The 19,641-nt window shown below is 39.9% G+C and overlaps 1 protein-coding gene across 3 annotated transcripts in view; it reads left to right on the top strand.

Annotated features, from left to right (window-relative positions):
* The window catches only part of Dnajc13 (DnaJ heat shock protein family (Hsp40) member C13), a 101,378-nt gene that overhangs the window by 56,095 nt on the left and 25,642 nt on the right, over window positions 1–19,641 (top strand). For all 3 annotated transcript variants that reach the window (XR_013105561.1, XM_034483755.1, XM_076917382.1), the window contains 14 exons: window positions 17–219; window positions 1,260–1,344; window positions 4,573–4,727; window positions 5,182–5,227; window positions 7,667–7,821; window positions 8,862–9,063; window positions 10,502–10,617; window positions 11,481–11,559; window positions 13,350–13,485; window positions 15,359–15,543; window positions 15,991–16,065; window positions 16,966–17,085; window positions 17,846–18,025; window positions 19,124–19,291. Coding sequence is in view for 2 of the 3 variants with exons in the window: in XM_034483755.1 (XP_034339646.1) it covers window positions 17–219; window positions 1,260–1,344; window positions 4,573–4,727; window positions 5,182–5,227; window positions 7,667–7,821; window positions 8,862–9,063; window positions 10,502–10,617; window positions 11,481–11,559; window positions 13,350–13,485; window positions 15,359–15,543; window positions 15,991–16,065; window positions 16,966–17,085; window positions 17,846–18,025; window positions 19,124–19,291 (1,905 nt within the window). In the remaining variant the exon portion in view is untranslated. The remainder of the gene's footprint in view (window positions 1–16; window positions 220–1,259; window positions 1,345–4,572; window positions 4,728–5,181; window positions 5,228–7,666; window positions 7,822–8,861; window positions 9,064–10,501; window positions 10,618–11,480; window positions 11,560–13,349; window positions 13,486–15,358; window positions 15,544–15,990; window positions 16,066–16,965; window positions 17,086–17,845; window positions 18,026–19,123; window positions 19,292–19,641) is intronic.

Here is a 19,641-nt window from a genome sequence, read left to right as displayed (position 1 = left end):
CCTTCAATCAATTAAGATGCAAGAATTATGGGCCAAAGGAATGTTGAATGCAAAAACCAGATGTTGGGCTCAAGGCATGGATGGATGGCGACCGCTCCAGGCGATACCTCAGCTTAAGTGGTGCCTGTTAGCCAGTGGGCAGGCTGTTCTGAATGAAACTGACCTTGCTACCTTAATACTGAACATGTTGATCACAATGTGTGGATATTTTCCAAGCAGGTACAATGTCATTAATGTTTTTATGACTAACAGGGACTCTCAGATTTCCTCCCCTCCCCATTGTGTGGATATGTACTCCGTAATGTTACAGGGTTACTATAGCAGTTTAACAGAGGTGTCCTATGTGACATGACATACTACTTCCTTGAAACAGTTATAAAGAAATAGTTGGCAAGTTAAATTGATGTAGTAAAAACTGAAAACAGCCTTTTCTGGGGGATGCCAAATAATCTTCCACAGTTTGTATTTGCCAGCTGGACTCTAGCAGTGCTAACAGTTGTGCTTATATGGGTTAGAAAGGGCTGGTTGGAAACAGCTATCTGTAGTCCATGTCGGGTGGGGGCCAGGGCCTGAGGTGCCAGGCTAGCCAGGCCTGCTGCTGAAGATGGGATGATGGTCATCCCACAGCTCACTCCACAGGACCATTATAGGCGAGGATTTGTTTCCTGTAACAAGCACATTTGTGGCCTTTACCTAAAATATTTCAGTCTTCATAAAATATTTGTACACATATCATTTTGTTTTTATGCTATTCTGAAGATATTTGGTAGTTAGAAATTACTAGAAAATACATATAACACTCTGTTCATCTACAGATCTTTAAAAATCAGATTAGATTAAAAATCAGTTAATATTTAGAACTAGTAGTGCATTAAGTAAAGCTGTATTTGAAGGGTACTGACCATCGTTAAACTAAGGTTTAAGTTTATTTGACAAAGCTTGATAGGACCTTTGGGGGGACTGTCCACAGACAGTGTGTTAGACAACACCAAGTTCAATCAATTAAATAATAAATAAGAGTCTTTGGCTCTTCTAGGGGACTGTTTTTCAAGGAAATCTTATGGAAGGAAATGAAGTCATATTATACAGCCAGTAGATTTAAACCAAATACCTAATCATGTTCCCAGCTGTATGAGAGCTTAGTCTTCATTTACAAAAGAGGAAGGTAACTTGCTTCATGCCTAGTAGAATGCCATATGCTCTGAATATACAATTTCCAGTAAATACATTAAATGTTGACTGCAGAAAATATTTTCTAGGGATCAGGATAATGCCATCATTCGTCCTTTACCCAGAGTGAAAAGGCTGCTGTCAGATAGCACCTGCCTTCCCCATGTCATCCAGGTGGGTCCTTGTGTGCTACCAAGCTAGCACAGTATTGTAAAAATCATGTGATTGTACTATAGCTTTTGTCTTTATTTCATTATAATCCATTCCGTTTTCATAAAGCTGAACCCCAAGCTACATTTGTTTCATTTATTCACTTATTCTTTTTTTCAAGTCTTGTTTATTTTCAGTGTATATGGTTGTAGTTCCTGCATATATGTCTGTGTGCCATGTGCATTCTTGGTACTCCTGGAGGCCAGAAAAGTGTATCAGGCCCCCTGGATTGGATTTACAGCTGGTTGTGAGCTGCGTTGTAGGTGCTGGGAACCAAATCCAGGTCTCCTCCAGAGCAGTCTGTGTTCCTAATTGTGGAACCATCTCTAGCCATAGTTCTGCATTCTAGATTGGGTTTTAATCTGGGTGTACTGGGGAAGATTTTATATCCAGGAACCTACTAAGCATGTGATATCTTCAGATTCCAGAGTCATCCGAAGGGGATTTTATGTAGAATCTGTTCTTCAAAGTCACATCACTGTGGGAACTGCGAGGGTGCTGTCCTTTGTGCTGCAGATTGGCATGGAGCTACAGGGAATACAGCAGCCCCCAGATAAGGGTGTGGTCATTTCCCTGACAGGTGCAGCAGCACTCCTCACTAGTGTTTTCCTCAGGGTTAGACTGTCTTCAGTTGAGGGGTTTTTTGGTTTGGTTTGATTTGGTTTGGTTTTACAACCACTTCAAAGCAGAGTTGGATATAAAGAATATCCTAAAATGTCCTTTCTTTCTGTATTGTGCTGTTCTTTTGAAATTTACAGTACCTACACCTGAGACTAGCATAAACCTTAGAGATTTTAGGTAAACTTCCTGTCTCCTTATTATTCCATTCTTAGAAGTATGCATTCATTTTTTCCCATTAACTATACATAGACCTTATGATCTGTGGTGATAATTTTTGTTATTTTACCTTGAGAGTGATAGTTTATATGTTCTTACATTTATGTGTTACATTATGTGGAAATCACTGATTTCTGAACTTGAGAACATAATTAACACCTTTTTATTTATTTGACCAGCTTTTGTTATTTAAACATCAGCATATGTTTTAGTTACTTTTCTATTGTTATGAAGAGACACCATAACCACGGCAACTCTTATAAAAGCAACCGTTTAATGGGAGGATTGCTTTCAGTTTCAGAAGCGTAGCATCCGTTAGCATCATGGCAGGGAGTATGGCAGCAGGCAGGCTTGGTGCTGGAAAAGGAGCTGAGAGCTACATCCTGATCTACAAGCAGAGAGAGCAAACTGGACCTATCAAAAGGGCTTTTGAAACCTTATAGCCCCTCCCTAGTGACACCCTTCCTCCAGCAAAGTCACACCTAATCTTTCTAACTCTGTTAAAGAATCCCTGGTGACTAAGCATTCAAATATATGAGCCTGTGGGAGGCTATTCAAACCACCACAGCATGCTTATACATATACTTCTTATTATGGACATTTCTGTTCATATTTCTAAGTGAAAGTGCCCTGCAAGTTTTTTTAACTGTTATCAGCCAATCCCAGAAGATCAAGTCAGTATGTATCTGAGGTAATACAAAAAGAAAGGGATTTGTGTTCATTGGATCCTGTCAACATGAAGATAAAGTACCAGAAAATCGTCACCCAAACATTCTTCAAGGCTTCTAATACTGAAAGGGAAAAAGTAAATACAAGAAGCATTACATTTGAGGTCAAGATGGTTGAAAAATATTTAAGCATCGTCTGTATAGAATGGAACTTGGTCAGTGAAGGGTATTTTGATTAATCAAAACTTTTAGTGGTATCTGAATATCACTAAAAGAAAAATGTGATGAATTTGGACCCATTCCTCGCCAGAAATGCCTTCATCTGGAACTCACCATGTAAACCTCGCTTGTCCTGAACTCCCAGAGCTCTGCCTACTTCTGCTTCCTGGGTGCTGGGATTAAGGTGTGTGCCATCATGCCCTGCTAAATTTAGCATCTTCTGATGGTGTATCCGCCTGTTGATTTTATACTGGGTTCAAATATTTCTTAAAAGTAATTTTCTCCTTGGTAGGAGCACTTTATCTTCCTGGAACATGGGTAGCTCAGGCAGTTTTCTAAGCACTGTGTCCTGCTTAGATAGGGTCCTGTATTATTTCATGTAGAATGCTCTCTGCCCTGACTATATGACCACACAGCTTAAGAGGTCAGTGAATGGCATGGTGCACAGTGAGTGGATGTTCTCGGCTTTCTTGTGCAGGACAACTTGAAATTCTCTGTTGTTGATTGATAATGTAAGGCAAAGTCAAGATTTGCTGTTTCCCTATACCTAAGCTCAAGCTACATCTGTCCATAACATTTGAGAAAATCCTACAGGACTGTCCTTGATTGTTCCTTCCTAAACCTTGTCATAGAGGAGAACACTGGAACTGCATTGTTGAACAGATAGGACATAAAGCAAGAGAAATTTAAGATAGTGACTTAAAAGACAAACAGTTGTTCTTTCTCACAACTGAGTCTAGACTATTGGCCTGTCACCAAGAGCCAGTGCTTACATTACATTCTGTCTATAGAACCAGTGCTTACACCGTACCTTATATGCTGGTTTTGTTTTTACTAGTAGCAATTGACTTCAAATTTGGGATTCTTTGGAAGCAAGTATTTATTGAAAATTGAAATGTCACCTTTATTATATAAATAATAAGTAAAGCTAAAATGGCTTAGCACACATTCAGAACAGTTCAGCTTAGCTCTTTGTTAGCCTGGATGTAGTCAGTGGCCTGAGGGGAGTCTTACAGTGTCCCAGAGCCCATTGTGTTCCAGGGCCTGTGGTAGTGGCAGCCTCTGAGGTGCACTTGAGCTCTGCTTTTCATTTTTGTTCTTCTCATCAAGTTCAGTGTCCTTCAGAGAGGTTTTCATCGTTTGATTTACTTGAAACTAATGCAACACAGACACACATGACATGGATGTATACACCCAGGTGCACATAAATACACATATAGACAACACATGCATGTGCATCAGAAATACCTGTAACAACATAACAAACTAGCTTTGGACACATTAGGTCTTCTATCTGATCATGTTTTGATCAGTTCTCAACAGTTTACTGCATTACTATCTGCATTAAATGTAGAATGAGCCCTTAAGTCAGTTTCCAGTCTGATATAAGTTTATGGAATCCCATGGATGTAAGAAATGATAACCTCGGCATAACTCACCAAACAAAACATGTTATTTGCTTTTTCAGTTACTGCTGACCTTTGACCCTATCCTTGTTGAGAAGGTTGCCATCTTATTACATCACATTATGCAAGATAACCCACAGTTACCTCGCCTCTATCTCAGTGGAGTGTTTTTCTTCATCATGATGTATACAGGTTCCAACGTGCTTCCTGTTGCTCGGTAAGGCCGTGAGGACACTGTCTTAAATTATTTCAGTTATATGTGGGTACATTTAATAGGAACTTTTGAAGCATTGCTTTTTTATTATAATCGTTATCTTAATTAAAATATCTAAAAATTTGGAAAGTAGAAGAAAAGAATTGTGTCAGTTTATTAGAACTAGTATTTGAAATTTATTGTATATATGTATATATTTAATATAAATACATTTATGTTATACCTGGATTTTTATATTTTGCTGTCTAAAATGAATTTTTTTTATATTACTATGTAACCTTAAGATGATCATCAAAACATTTGTGGTATATTTCAGGCCGCCAAATATGGATTTATGAGTTGCCTTTTTAACATTTTTTTTTACTGTTTTAAAATTTATTAATGGTCCAGTCTTTAGAAACCTTCAGACTAAAACCTAATCAGTTTCTCTATCTGAAAGATACTCTTTTTTTCCTAGGTTTTTGAAATATACACATACCAAACAGGCTTTCAAGTCTGAGGAGGTAAGCACATCAGCCGACCCCTGAGCACAGACCCTGAGTGTGCTGTCTGGGTGCTCAGTTTAGGTGTCTGCAGGACTTGGTTATCAGTGCTTCAAAGTAGGCATCATGTTTAGTAATTCATTCACATTCTTTGCAGTGCCCACACATAAAAAGGCTAAGCAGTTGTTTAAAATGAAAATAAAGTATGCTTACACTGAAATCACAACCATGAATTATCCCTTGATAGCTTTTGGTGGTTTTTATAGAGAGTTAATCATATACTGAAATCTCTTAAGATTCAGTAATGCTTGGGATTTTGGTTCAGACCCCAAGGCAGACGTGCTTTGAGGTTTCCTTTTGAAGCTGTGTGTGTTCACATGCTCTCAAGAGTGCTCTTGTCCTTACCTGTTAACTGTAGTTTACAGAGAGACTTCACTATCACATAGTTACTGGCAGGTGTTTCAGATTTGCTAGGCTTTTGCAGGAGCATTTAATTTTTGGATTTTACCCGAAGCTAGCCACTGTTGAAGACACTGAAGATTGTTGCACCACTTCAGTGTTAGACATTAGATAGTAATGAAGGTTTCATAGAATAGCCACTGAAGCTCTGAGAGTGAACAAGTTTGCCTAGCACCATTAAAGGGAAGCAGAGTGGCAGCCTTTCACTTCAGATACAAATTGTGATCACACACTGACTATTAAGAATAGAAATAGTGATACTTAGAAATAGTGATACTTAAATAGTATGTCTATCTAATATAGAAACATAGATCGAATAGAATCTCTCTAGTGACAGATAGAAAATAGTGGTGCTGGATACAGTGTTAGTCATTTGGGCATTGTTTCTCCTTTACTTCTGTGCATCAGTAGATAGGTAATATCTTAAAACAAAACAACTGGGCATGGGGGTTGTGTGTGTGCGCGTGTGTGTGTGTGTGTGTGTGTGTGTGTGCTCTCCTATGTACCTATGTGGAGGCCATAGGTCAACCTGAGATGTCTGTCTAGCCACCTCGGTGTTTGAGACAAGTTCTCTCACTGAACTTGAAGGCTGATGTTTTGCCTGGGCTGGCTCCTCAGTGAGCTCCAGGGGTCTGCCTGTCCTTGTGTCATCTCTCCCCCATTTCCAGGGCCAGGGTTACAGCTCATGCTGCCTACAAGGCTTTGCTGTGGGTTCTGGACATCTAAATTAAAGTCCTCATGCTCAGGTAGGAAGCCATAACAGTTGAGGATGTCTCCTAAGATCCTGAAAACTTTGATTTCAGAAATTATTCACTTAAATATTTTGTATAATCACAACAATATTCTATATGTAGGAATTACCAAGTAATAGAGCTCTAGAAAGCAGAACAGCCAATCTCCCCAGCAGTTTAACAGTACATTTATCACTATTGGCAAAAAGTCTGAAAATGATGCCCCTTTTTGCATTTGTTTCTACACCAAGTGGCAAACACTTGCTTTCCACTTCTGTTGCTGTCCTGGAGAAGGAAAACATGTTACCTAGGTAGAAGGAAGAAAGGCTTTATGTTCATCAGGACCAGATTTCCATCCTAAGAAAAAAGAGTTTTAAAATGTAGCATATTAAATTCTGAGCCGGATTTGGACTTCTTGATCCAGTTAGTTCTAATTACTTTAAATGAACCCCCTTATATTCCTTAAACTTTATACGAACTGGATGAGAACAAGCTCTTAAGACCTGGATTTCAGGGCTAACGAGACGAGAGACGGCTGAGCAGGTGAAGGTGCTTCCAGACTGGAGATCTGAGTGGAGTCTCCAGGACCCATATGGTGGAAGGTTAAGAGCCTACTTCTACAAGTTGTTCTCTGACCTCCACAGGCATGCCTTGGCATGTGTACTGGGATACAAACACACACACACACACACACACACACACACACACACACACAGACATACCCTAAGAATTTTCAAAAGGAGGTAGACTTACTTGGTTTTGAAAACGACAGGTATGGGTAGGAGCTGTAATGATTGGAATAGTTCGAGGTGGGTGATGGATGTCTCTGTGGCTCTTCCTTGTTGTCCATCATTGTTATCCATGGCCACAGGTTGGCTTATCATCCTTACTCCTGTGTGGTGATGCAGGTGGCCCCTGAGACCGTTAAGGGTGCTGCAAAGCTGGCTGTTACTGCTACCCTTGGTGTCACATTTCACTGTGTTCGTCCAACTCCCTAGAGCACAGAAGTGGTTTGTTCTAGTTGGGCACTGTGTTAGTATGTTTGTTTGATTGTGAGTTTTGAGACAAGGTTTTCTCTACATTGCCCTGGTTACCTGGCCTTGAACTCACCGAAATCTCCCTTCCCCGACCCTGGGAGTGCTGGGATTCAAGTGTGCCCCACCATGCTTGGCCTTGTGCTCCTCTCTTGAAATGCTCCAGTTATTCATTTATCAAAATCTTTAAAGTTGATTTTATTCTAACTACATTTGTCTTTTTGTTGGTTTTTAAGACTAAAGGACAAGATATTTTTCAGAGAAGTATACTTGGACATATTCTACCTGAAGCAATGGTTTGCTACCTGGAAAATTATGAACCTGAGAAGTTTTCTGAGATTTTCCTAGGTGAATTTGACACTCCAGAAGCAATCTGGAGCAGTGAGATGAGGTGAGTAAGTCCTGGTTGTGGTTGGGCTGCATGTACTTCAGGCCTGCATTCATTGTAAGAAGAGTTCTTACCAGTTTCCTTATGTTCCAATTCAACTAATAGGCTTTGACAAGGCCTGAAGATAAATCACTATTAATAGAGCTTCTGTGTGACCTGTTACCCTAATGGCAACACAGTCAAGACATAGCTTTTAGATTCTTGGAAATAGGCCTGTACTCGACAAATTTTGCTTACCTACATAGAATAGATCAGACAATAGGTGCCCAAAAAAATTTTGATAAGTGTTTCTAGCAAGCATGTCTTGTATTACAATGAAAGACTTGCCATGGGAGAAGCCTGTGAAAACACAGAAAAAGGCAAGACACAGAAATGCATAGCAGTGTATAGTATACAACTCACTTGTCCATAGGAGACATAGCTGTTCGTAGATCCAGGGTGATGACTGCCTTTTGGGAGCCCTCACCTCTCTTAGCTGCATGACGTTTGATCTTAGAGTCACTCAGTTCTCAGGCCAGCTTTATGTTTTCTGTGCCATCTATTTATTATCATTGGCTTTCTGTGATAGGCTAATCTTTAGGATTGTTTTATGCTGGCCACCATTTTTAATGGTGACAGTCTGTGTGTCATTTTTATTGGGAAAAATATGTAGGTATATGAATAAATTAAAAATGATTTTTGTGTATAATATTTTTCTTTTTAAATTGTCTGAGTTCCTTTCTCTGAAAGATTTTTCTTACCAAATTGGGTTCTGCTTAGCTTAGGGCCAGATAAATAATACCATGTAATGAGCTTCTTTGAAGACAATAGAGAACCTTAATCCCTGGCTATACATGCAAACACCATCTATCTAACCTTGTGTCTAGGCTTGAGTTTTTAGTAGGAACGACACAGTATGACTAAATACTCTGAGTAACATTTAATTTCATTTTATAGTTGAATAGTTCTGAATATTTATGTCGTTTTCTTGCATGATTACCCATGTTTCTCTTTAAGTAAAATATTCCTTCAGAATACCTTAATGGAAGCTTCTGTGATTGTAGGCGTCTCATGATCGAGAAGATTGCTGCCCATCTTGCTGACTTCACACCTCGCCTACAGAGCAATACAAGAGCACTTTATCAATATTGTCCCATCCCGGTTATCAATTATCCACAGCTAGAAAATGAACTATTTTGTAATATTTATTACCTCAAGCAACTTTGTGATACACTCCGGTTTCCAGATTGGCCAATTAAAGATCCAGTAAGTTCAGTTTGTTCCTCCTGCAAAAACAGTTGTAAACACTTCTTAATGTGTTTTCCTCCTGTGATAAAAGGGATAGTGGTTTTAGATATTCACGGTGCTGCATGCCTGCAGTCCCCACTGCTTGGGAGGATCAGGCTGGAAGATTGCCTAAACCAAAGTTCATGGCAAGCGTAGGCAACAGTGAGACTCTGTTCACAGAGAGGGAGGGGGGGAGAGAGGCGGTGGGTGGGTGGGGGACAGAACAGATGGACAGTCAGAGGAGCACTCTCTCTCTTCAACAGTATGTACTGAGTAGTTTGTTAATACATTTTGGGTAGATTTTGAAGTCCGCAAGGTATTTAAAGTTTTACAGTTTTTATCTTTTATGACCAAGCTTCAGACCCTGGCCAGTGCCCAGCTCTATGGAACATTGATTTCACCAAGCCTTGATTCATCTTTAAAGTGGTGGTGATAGACATGTTAGCTGCTGTCTGTAGAGGCTCTGACAATTGAGTGTTCACATAGCATAGCTCCTGCATGTGCAAGAGGTCAGGCCTGTTGTGTGTGCTCTCTGCCAGTCCTGTCGTGGCTTTGGGATTCCTCTCACCTGGAGCCCTGCATCTGCAGAAAGCTGGAATAAAGTCGGTCTGGGTGGCCATGCTGTTCCTTTCTCTGTAGCAGAACTTACCATTTAAAAGATGTGAGAATGCTTGCCATTGGTACAAGTCACTGCCTCTGCACAGTGTGCTAAGACCAAATGATGACAAGCCCAGCACTTGTTGAGATAGAACTCTGTGTGAGATGATAGGATGCTTGGCAGCCTGTTAATGAGATAGATGTTCAGTGTCAGCTCAATCACTGATTCACTGGGAAATGTCCCTTACATTCTAGTGTTCTTCAGATTCTAAAGAATTAGCTTTGGTGGGGAGCCCCTGTGTTTCCTTGTCATCTGGAAACTGGGGTAGGATCATTGCAAGACCAGCCTGGCCTATATCAAGAAAAAAAAAGAAAAAGAATCTGACAGCTGTGTAAAGCTGTGTGCTCCTTCCATGTGTAGGTGTGAGATTGGGTATTAGCCATCCCTCTTCCCCTCCCTCTACAGCAGTTAGTTCTCTGTCTTACATTTGTTTGAATGTCCGCATATCAGTAATATGTAGGTGACCTTAAGAAAGGTTCCACAGTGTGCTTGCTTTCTTAGTACAGTTTATCTTTTACTAATTGTGAGGTTTTATGAATGTTTCTTTAAAAGTTAATTATTAAGATACATTGGATAAGAATAAAAATATAACTTAAACAGAAGGAAATTCTGTAACAAGTTACCTAGCTGCCAATATTGTTAAGATAGCCTAGAAATGTTGATTTAAATAAATACAGCACAGATATTATATAAATCTAAAATTATATTTTGAATTATTTTATTTTACTGGATGCAGATTTTTACTCCTTTGTCTTTAAGGTTAAGCTTCTGAAAGATTCCCTAGACGCTTGGAAGAAGGAAGTAGAAAAGAAGCCACCTATGATGTCTATAGACGACGCTTATGAAGTGCTTAATCTGCCTATAGGACAGGGGCTGTGAGTTATTTCAGTATTATAATAATAGTTATCTTCTTCAGCTTAAGACATTAATATCAAAGATGAAATTCCATTTTAAAAAACTATACTTACTTATACACAAGGCCTATGAGAATCATCTGGAACTCTAGGCACTGACTGACATTACAGATTTACTAACCAGATTACATTCTTGTGTTCTTGTTGGTAACCATTGCAATTTCTTACTTGAACAGTAATAAGATGTGCAGTGGGCCTAGTCTTCAGCTGGCACATGGCTCCCATGCACACACCTGAATCCTACTCCCTCCTTCAGTGTATGCTGTCTTGAGGAAGGTCTGCTGGAAGTATGCCTAGGACACTACGTTCGGATTAGGAGAATTCCTAGCAGGTTTTTAGTGACTGCACACAGTAGAAGAAAGTGGCTTAATAGGCATGTTTGTAAGAACAGAACAAATGTCTTTGTAAAGAGTTCTTACTTAATGTTACAGTAACAAAACTATATAAGTTGCAATGGCTTTTGACATATTGTTGGATTTTAAAACATACTTCTTACTTTACCAAATCCCAAATACAATTCTGCAATTTTTTTAAAAATACATAATATTAAAACTATATTGTAAATAATTAAATTTTATAAGTTGAATCTTTCTTAGGGGACTTTGAGCTTTTATTTCACCTATAAAGATAACATAAAATATAATATTATGTAAATCTTACTGGATTTAAGTGGATGCTTAATACATGATCAATTTCAAATGTGGGATCAATAATACAGTTCCTGACATATAGAGGTGAGAGTATTACAAACATCACGTTAGATGATTATTTAAGTCCTTTTACGTGTGCCTTACTGTATCTATAAACAATTTCCTTCCTTCCAGGCACGATGAAAGCAAGATCAGAAAAGCATACTTTAGACTCGCACAGAAGTACCACCCAGATAAGAACCCAGAAGGAAGGGTATGTGCTGCCTCATCTTCTGCACGCAGTATGAGCAGGTCTCTGCCTGCAGCCCGTGCTCTCTCTCTCTCTCTGGGTGGGCTTCTCAGTCTGTCAGAAGGGCTGTGCCTGTGACTAGTATGTTTAGGGCAGATTTATTCTCCAGCTTTATTCACTTCTGTTGAAGAATTAACTCTAATGTCTAGCTTATAATCAAAATCATCACCATAGAGCTTAAGTAATGTTCGTGGAGTTTGATTTTGTTTGTTTGTTTGGTTGGTTGGTTTTCCCTGGCAACACCCAAAATCTTTTTTTTTCCTTCCTTCCTTCCTTCCTTCCTTCCTTCCTTCCTTCCTTCCTTCCTTCCTTCCTTCCTTCCTTCCTGTCTGTCTGTCTGTCTGTCTGTCTGTTATTATGGTTTGTTTGTTTGTTTGTTTGTTTGTTTTCCAAGACAAGGTAGACTCTCTTGGCTGTTCTGGAACTCACTCTGTAGACTAGACTGTCCTTGAACTTGTAGATCTGACTGCCTCTGCCTCCCAAGTGCTGGGATTAAAGGTGTGTGTGTCACCACTGCCTGGCTGACACCCAAATTCTTATCCTAAGTGAAGAGTTAGGAAATTGGAAATATACAGTGTTTCTGAGAAGGAAGACTTGATGGTGAAAAGATGCTGCTTATATGAATGTAAACATTTTAAAAGTTAAAGGCCTGGTGGGCTTTTAGATTCCTTTCTGTTTTGTTTTTACTTAGTTTTAGTTTAAGGAGTTTTTGTTATTGCTTTTTTTTTTTTTTTTTTTGTGAACTTACAGCAATCCAAGTTCATCAGAAAAATAAAATAGAAAGTTTGACATTATTTGTCAAATTGCTAGGCTGAACTTTTTTAGATATTAAAATACTGGATAAAACTATTGTAGAGAAACTGACAGTTGTCTGGCCCTTACCTAAAGGTTCCTGCTGACCAGTGTTTGGTTTCTAATCCATTCACTGTCTCGAGTTGCAGGATCCTCATGAGGACACTGAGATACACAGGGACATAACTCTTGCAGATGAAATAAGAGAACAGAATTGAACACAGTGCTTGGCATAACACTCACTAACCAGCAGCACTGGGGGCCAGACTGTGAGTGGCTGGCAGGTCAGTCAGTGTACTTGCCACAGAACCTGGGACACAAAACTGAAGAGAGAGAATTAACCCACAAGTAACCCACAGGTCCTCTCACCTCCACCCTTCCCACACAGAAGAAAATTAACAGTAGTTCTTACCGATAATTTTCCTGCATTGAGGCAGTCTCTGGTATATATTAAGTTTAGGGGTTTTTCTTTTGTTTTTTGTTTTGGGATTTTGGAGTTTGGGGGAGGATTGTTTTTGGTTTTGTTTGTCTGGTTTTTTGAGACAGGATCTGACATAATCTCTAGCTCTCGTTGCCCCGTCCTCTGGGGTCACAGGCATGTATCACTGTGCCCAGCTTACTCGGTGCTGGACTTGAAGCCCAGGGGCTTCGTGCATTCTAGACAAGCGTCTTACCATTTAAGGTACATCCATAGGCCCTTAGCATGTGTGTGTTCACGTATACTTAATGGGATATTTAAATTTTTATGCAAAACATAAAATTGAAATCCCTGGATACTTCTAGGGGGGAAATGTAGTGCTCTCTTACAGTATACCAGCTAGATGGCAGTGGGTATGACTTCCTTAATGTGAAGGTAAAATAATTAAAGAAATTGATAAACTATAGTACCAAGTACCAATTATGTCTTAAGTTTTAATTAGAAAAATTCCAATTAAAACCTAATTGTCTGTGGTTACATACAGGACATGTTTGAAAAAGTAAATAAAGCATATGAATTTTTATGTACCAAGTCAACAAAAATAGTGGATGGTCCAGATCCAGAGAATATAATTTTAATTCTGAAAACACAGAGCATCCTTTTCAATCGCCATAAAGAAGGTAAATCCTCTGTCATGATAGATTGTGGCTTATTTTCTAGCTAATTTTACTGAGTTACTTGTTCTGCAACATATTCTAACAGATTTGAAACTTATTACAAAGGACTCTGGGATTGAGTTTTGGGGTCAGGAAATCAGTTGTCTTCCAGAGGAAGGTCTTGAGCAATGCTTGCTGTGGGCCTTCTCCACTACCTGTAAGATTTAATTATTCCTTCTCAAATGATGCTTCTGTTCTGTGGTGCTACATGGTTAGTCTGTGTTTTACCATCTAGCAGCAAGCACATTAAATTATATATAAGTTAGTGAGTAGAATCAGAAAGTTAAAGACCATTTAATGATCTTCAGTTGCATGTAAAGACTGCCTGACCTGGCTCTAGCAGCCTCAGAAGGTGGAGAACAAACACCAAGCATGTCTGAGTGTTTTTAGCAGAAGAAACTTGACAAGATTATCCATTGCACATCTCCTACTTCGTACTGTCATTCTTAGGATGCTGTGTCCTTATAGTTAGAAAAGCACTGCTTTCAGTGAAGTGTCACTTTAGAGTTGTCTAAATGTAGTCCTAGCAGTTAAAAGCCCAGAGTATCTAAGGGGATGTTGAAATATTTGATTCTTTGTTGAATTTCTTACAGCAGATAATCTATTGGCTTAAGAACGATGTAAGATGGTGTGGAGAGAGAAGGAAGCAGAGCACATGGTGGGGGTTTGAGAACAGCATGCGATGTCTGGGGAATTTAGGATGAGAAGGAATTGTGATTAGATTTGGAAGGGGCAGCTGAGAAGTTAGCAATTGGATCAGTGAGGAGAGCTTCCTTGACGTGCTTTAGTATATCTTAAAGAGAACACATACATAAGAAGTCTTAGCTCTATGGTTTCCAGAACTAAGAATGAGGTTACAAATCCACATTAAAACCTTGAATAATTTGTTTTAAATACACATACCTACATATTTACTTTGTTTCTTCTTAAGTCAGCTTAAAACAGTATAACTTAAGGCAGGTAATTATTGATCAGTTTCAAAATACAAAAACACTTTATTCTTATTACAAGTGAAATTACATACATGTTTAAAAATATCATGGCTCAAGAGGCTGGAGAAGTGGCTCAGTGGTTAAGACTGGCTGCACTTCCATAAGACCCAGGTTCAACTCCCAGAACCCACGTGGCAGCTTACAACCATCCATATATCTAGTTCCAGGGGACCCAATTCCATCTACTGGCCTCCAAGAGCACAAGGCATGCATAAATATGCATATATAAATGCAGACAAAACACTTATATACATGAGAAATAAATTTAAAAATATAATATGACTATTTGCATAGCCTTGCCTCATTTAATAGGTTTTTTCTTTTGCAAACACTACCTGTGGGTGACAGCTTTCACCTCTAACTGTACTTAATCAGAACAGAATTGGGCAAATGGTTAATACATTTTCTATTTAGTATTTCTAATAACAATTCATATTTCAGGATTTATAAATGTTTAAAACAAATAGTAAGATAGAAAGAGCAGGGAGCCTGTTCTTAGAAGCTGATCACAGAGTGCTAATGTGCTCCACACAGAAGCTCACTCTTCCTCAGAGAGTTGTGTGCTGAACGCCAGCGTGACTGCAGGAGTACTTGCTGTGTGTCACAGCATGTGATCCGGTGAGAAATCATAAAGGTCACCTGGATGGCAGAAAGCAGATATTCTGCAAAATCAGTTATTTTCATGACAAGTGCAGTTAACTTACTGGAAAATATTGTAATCCGTTACATGAGCCCTCCGGAAAGGAAAGGTAAATTAAGAGAGGGTTAATAGAGGACTGTGATTTTTTTTTGAGGTAGCATACTGAGCTGTGGTGTGACCTAACACTGTCTTTCTGTTACTTTAGAGTTACAGCCTTATAAATATGCAGGTTACCCCATGCTCATTAGGACTATAACAATGGAGACTTCAGATGACTTCCTCTTCTCAAAAGAATCACCACTGTTGCCTGCGGCTGCAGAGCTGGCTTTCCACACAGTCAACTGCTCAGCCCTCAACGCAGAAGAGCTCAGAAGGGAGAACGGCTTAGAGGTAATAGGACATTTCCACCGGCTGATCTTTACACTTGTCCAGGCACATTAAGTGGCTCTTACAGTACAGCATCTCTCAGTGCAAATGCATTTAGTACAGTTTTTCCTTTTCCTTTATTCCAGCAGATAGCATAGCTTCATAGTCTCTGCATTCTCGTGCCAAAATCAAAGGTAAAAGGGAGCTCATTTTCTAAGAGTAAGAGAGTCCTGAGTCCCCAGGTGGGAAAGAGAATGCTGAGTACAGAGTAGTGCCTGGGAAGGCTGTTAGGAAGCAGCAAACCCCTGAGGCCCTTTTTAAAAACCTGTTTATTTAACATATGTCAATTGAGTTAGTGCTTAGTTACCAAACATGTAATAGTAAAAGGTTATGTGTTCTTACCCCTGCTAGAAAAAGCTTTTTATCTTTCAAGTCAAATGGAGAATTAATGGCATACTTCTTTCTTGACAGGTGTTACAGGAGGCATTTAGTCGCTGTGTGGCTGTCCTGAATCGCTCCAGTAAGCCAAGTGACATGTCAGTGCAGGTGAGGCTAAGCTCCATGATAGACGGGCAGTTCAGACATCAGCTGGATGTTCACACAGATCTGCCTTCCAGCCTCCTGCCCTACTAAGTTTCTCACCAGAGGGTGGACTGCAGGTGTGATTCAAGCAGGTTTGCAGCGGAAGCTCTAACTGTCCTTGCTGCCGTCACCTTCCTCTTTCTAAAGAAAGTAGAGTGCAGTGTGCTGGCCCTCAGGCTCCCTCCCATCAGCAGCTTCACACACTCATTCTTCTGTCCTTCTCAGCTCGCTCCCCTCTGCACCTCTCCAGTCTCCTCCCCTTTCCTCCACCAAGTATATTAACTGGTTATTGTTTGTGGAGGTTGAAAGAGCTTGATTTTTTTTTTTGATGGAAAACCCATTATGAATTCACTAAATTACAGAGCATGGCTTTTTGTTTGGCCCTTCATTTCTCTAGACTTAGGATATATATCAGTTGAGTACTGGCTTTGAGTTGCAGCTGCTACGTTGATATTCAAAGAATTTACAGTATCGTGCCCTGTTAATAAATGCACAAAAATACCTTAACTAAGAATCCCATGAGCTCTTTTAAAGTAAAAGTTGAGCAAACATATAAGGTATTAGGTTTTTATTCTCTGGTATATAGTCTTTTGCATTTTATTGGTTTTTTAATAACACTTTTAAAATTTTTAAAGAACAAAAGTATTCTTGACTCAGTGGTGGCACAAAAACAGGCTGTGATGTCTGTCTGTGCGTGGTATGCTGGTTTCTGCACCTATAAGAAATCTTAAGATTTCTGCTAATTCAGTCAAAATGTCCTGTTTAATAGTAGAGCATCACATAAAATATTAAGCATCATCTCACATCTGTGTGTCTTGTTGTGTCTGCACATGTGGCTGCTTCTGTCTCCTGTGCTGTCTGCAGGTGTGTGGACACATAAGCAGATGCTATAGTGTGGCTGCCCAGTTTGAAGAGTGCCGGGAGAAGATCACAGAAATGCCTGCCATCATCAAGGACCTCTGCCGGGTGCTGTATTTTGGCAAGGTATAGCTCACACCTGTCACACCTGTCACACCTGTCCTCTCTGGATACACTCACCGTGGGTTTTCTTTCAAACAGCCAGTGTTTGATTTATAGCCATGTGCTTACCTAAAATTATTTTTAAGTAAGTCACTTGTATCTCTAAGTATTCTTGTAAAAACATTGCTGTACATAATGGGGTTTGCTCCTATTCTGCCACACAAAAGGTAACACCAGAGTGACATAGCTGGAAGAAGTGAGTCGGACTTAATTTCCAAAGAAGAAAAGAGATGATGGGAGTAAAATCCAATAAAAGGGCAGGACTTTGTAAAACCTGTGGTCCAGTCACTGCTGACTATGAAGGCTTCCGAGATCTAAGAACATGCTGATTCCCAGGGAACTACTGAGAAGCCAGCTCTGAAGATGCTATGACTGACTGGGAAGAGACTTGAGCTGCCTTGAGTAGAAGGGATGGAGGCACAGACCTTGGAATGAGGCAGCTGGGACTGGGGAACCTGATTAGAGTTCTCAGTTGCTTCCGCTTGATGCCTTCAGGTTTAGTAGGAATGAGGATGCTGACGTGAAGCTCAAACCTCTGATTGTATTAACAGTGTTGCTATTGATGCTTTATTGTATTTAGATGAAAGTCAAGAAAAGGGATTGTCTGAGTCTTTGCACACTATGCAATGTTTTGTACAAGAGATAGCTAGCTGGCCTGTGCCCATTGCTGGTTGTCCTTGGCAGTGTTTTCATCCTGCAAGTCAGTTCTTTCTTCTCCTTGCAGTGTATCCCACGGGTGGCTGCCCTCGCAGTAGAATGTGTCAGCTCTTTTGCTGTGGATTTCTGGCTACAGACACATCTATTTCAGGCTGGAATCTTGTGGTATCTGCTTGTTTATCTGTTTAACTACGACTATACATTAGAAGAGAGTGGCATTCAGAAAAATGAAGAAACAAACCAGCAGGTAACTTTAGCTCAAACCCATGTGGCCTTTTAGTAAGTCATTGGGAAGCAAAGCTTGAGCCATTCAGAGATGCTGTGTTTCAAGGTGGCTGTTGACTGCTCCTGACGCTAGCAAAATACAATCCACAGTGACCTCAGAGTCACTGCACTGCCCAGACTGTCCTGCCTCCAGCTCTCCAGTGCAGGGATTATAGCTATGTACTACCATACCCAACCCCTTTTGGTTTTAACTGCTTGTATTTGAGGGATTTAATTAAGGCAAGGGAATCTAAGGAACAGAGATGATAAAATATTTTCTCAGTTACTCAGAATCAATTTTGTGATTTCAGAATTGTTTATGTAGTTTATATAATAGGAAGACAATAATATATCAAGGTGTTGGGACTAGCTCTCCACACCTTTGTACTTGTCTGATTTTTATAGTTGTTTTGGTTTTTTTTATCTTTTTTTATTTCTTGGCTTATATTTGTAGTTGTTCATAGTTCATATTTCCATCATGTGAATCTATCAGTCAAGCCTACCTTACTGTCTGTCTTAGGGTTTTACTGCTGTGCATAGACACCATAACCAAGGCAATCCTTCTAGAGGACAACATTTAATTGGGGCTGGCTTACAGGTTGAGAGGTTCAGCCCATCATTATGCAGGAACATGACAGCATCCAGGCAGGCATGGTGCAGGAGGAGCTGAGAGTTCTACATCTTCATCTGAAGGCTGCTAACAGAATACTGACTTCCAGGCAGCTAGGATGAGGGCCTTAAAGCCCACACCCACAGTGACACACCTACTCCTACATGGCCACACCTTCTAATAGTGCCACTCCCTGAGCTGAGCATATACACACCAGAACACTATCTCTTCCTCTTCCTTCTGCTTTCAAGTGATTCTGTAAGACACTGCATTGGGTCCAGATGAACATGTGGGTGCTAAGGGATTTCCCTGTTTGCAAACAAAATAAATCTCGAAGGCACCAGCTCTGTGATGCTAATTTGATGCCACTGTGCTAGCTGTTTCCATTTTGATCATTAAAATGTTTCTGTTGTGTCACTAATGTAAGGAGACATATATACATACTTTAATGTATTTTTTTTTTAATAACAGGAAGTAGCCAACAGTCTGGCCAAACTCAGTGTCCATGCTCTGAGTCGCCTTGGTGGGTATTTGCCTGAAGACCAAGCAACCCCAGAAAATCCAACTGTAAGGAAGAGTTTAGCTGGCATGCTGACGCCCTACATTGCTCGAAAACTAGCTGTAGCTAGTACTACTGAGGTATGGAGTAGCGCTAGCCAGGGTTTGTGAATAGTGAAAGTCCTTTAAGTAATGAAGGACCAGGATGATCCCTATTGCTCTAAGAAACCTGAGAATTGCATATTCATATGCTTGTTCTCTCAGCCAAGAAAACAAGTGTATTGAGGGTTTATGGCAGTGACAACACACCTTGGAGTCTAACCTCTAGGATCGAGAATTAGCTTCATGTTTCTCAGTAACACAGCCTACCATAATTCTTACCAGCCTTGGGTCACAAAGGGCTCAGACAAGAGAATGTGTTTGCAGTGATGTTTCCAGTCAGGGACCGAGTTTCTTTAGATGTCTCTTATAAGTCATAGCTTATTCTTACT

The sequence above is a fragment of the Arvicanthis niloticus genome, chromosome 21 (genome assembly GCF_011762505.2).
Source record: "Arvicanthis niloticus isolate mArvNil1 chromosome 21, mArvNil1.pat.X, whole genome shotgun sequence".
In the NCBI taxonomy this organism is placed as follows: domain Eukaryota; kingdom Metazoa; phylum Chordata; class Mammalia; order Rodentia; family Muridae; genus Arvicanthis; species Arvicanthis niloticus.
This window is presented reverse-complemented; position numbering and strand designations above follow the sequence as displayed.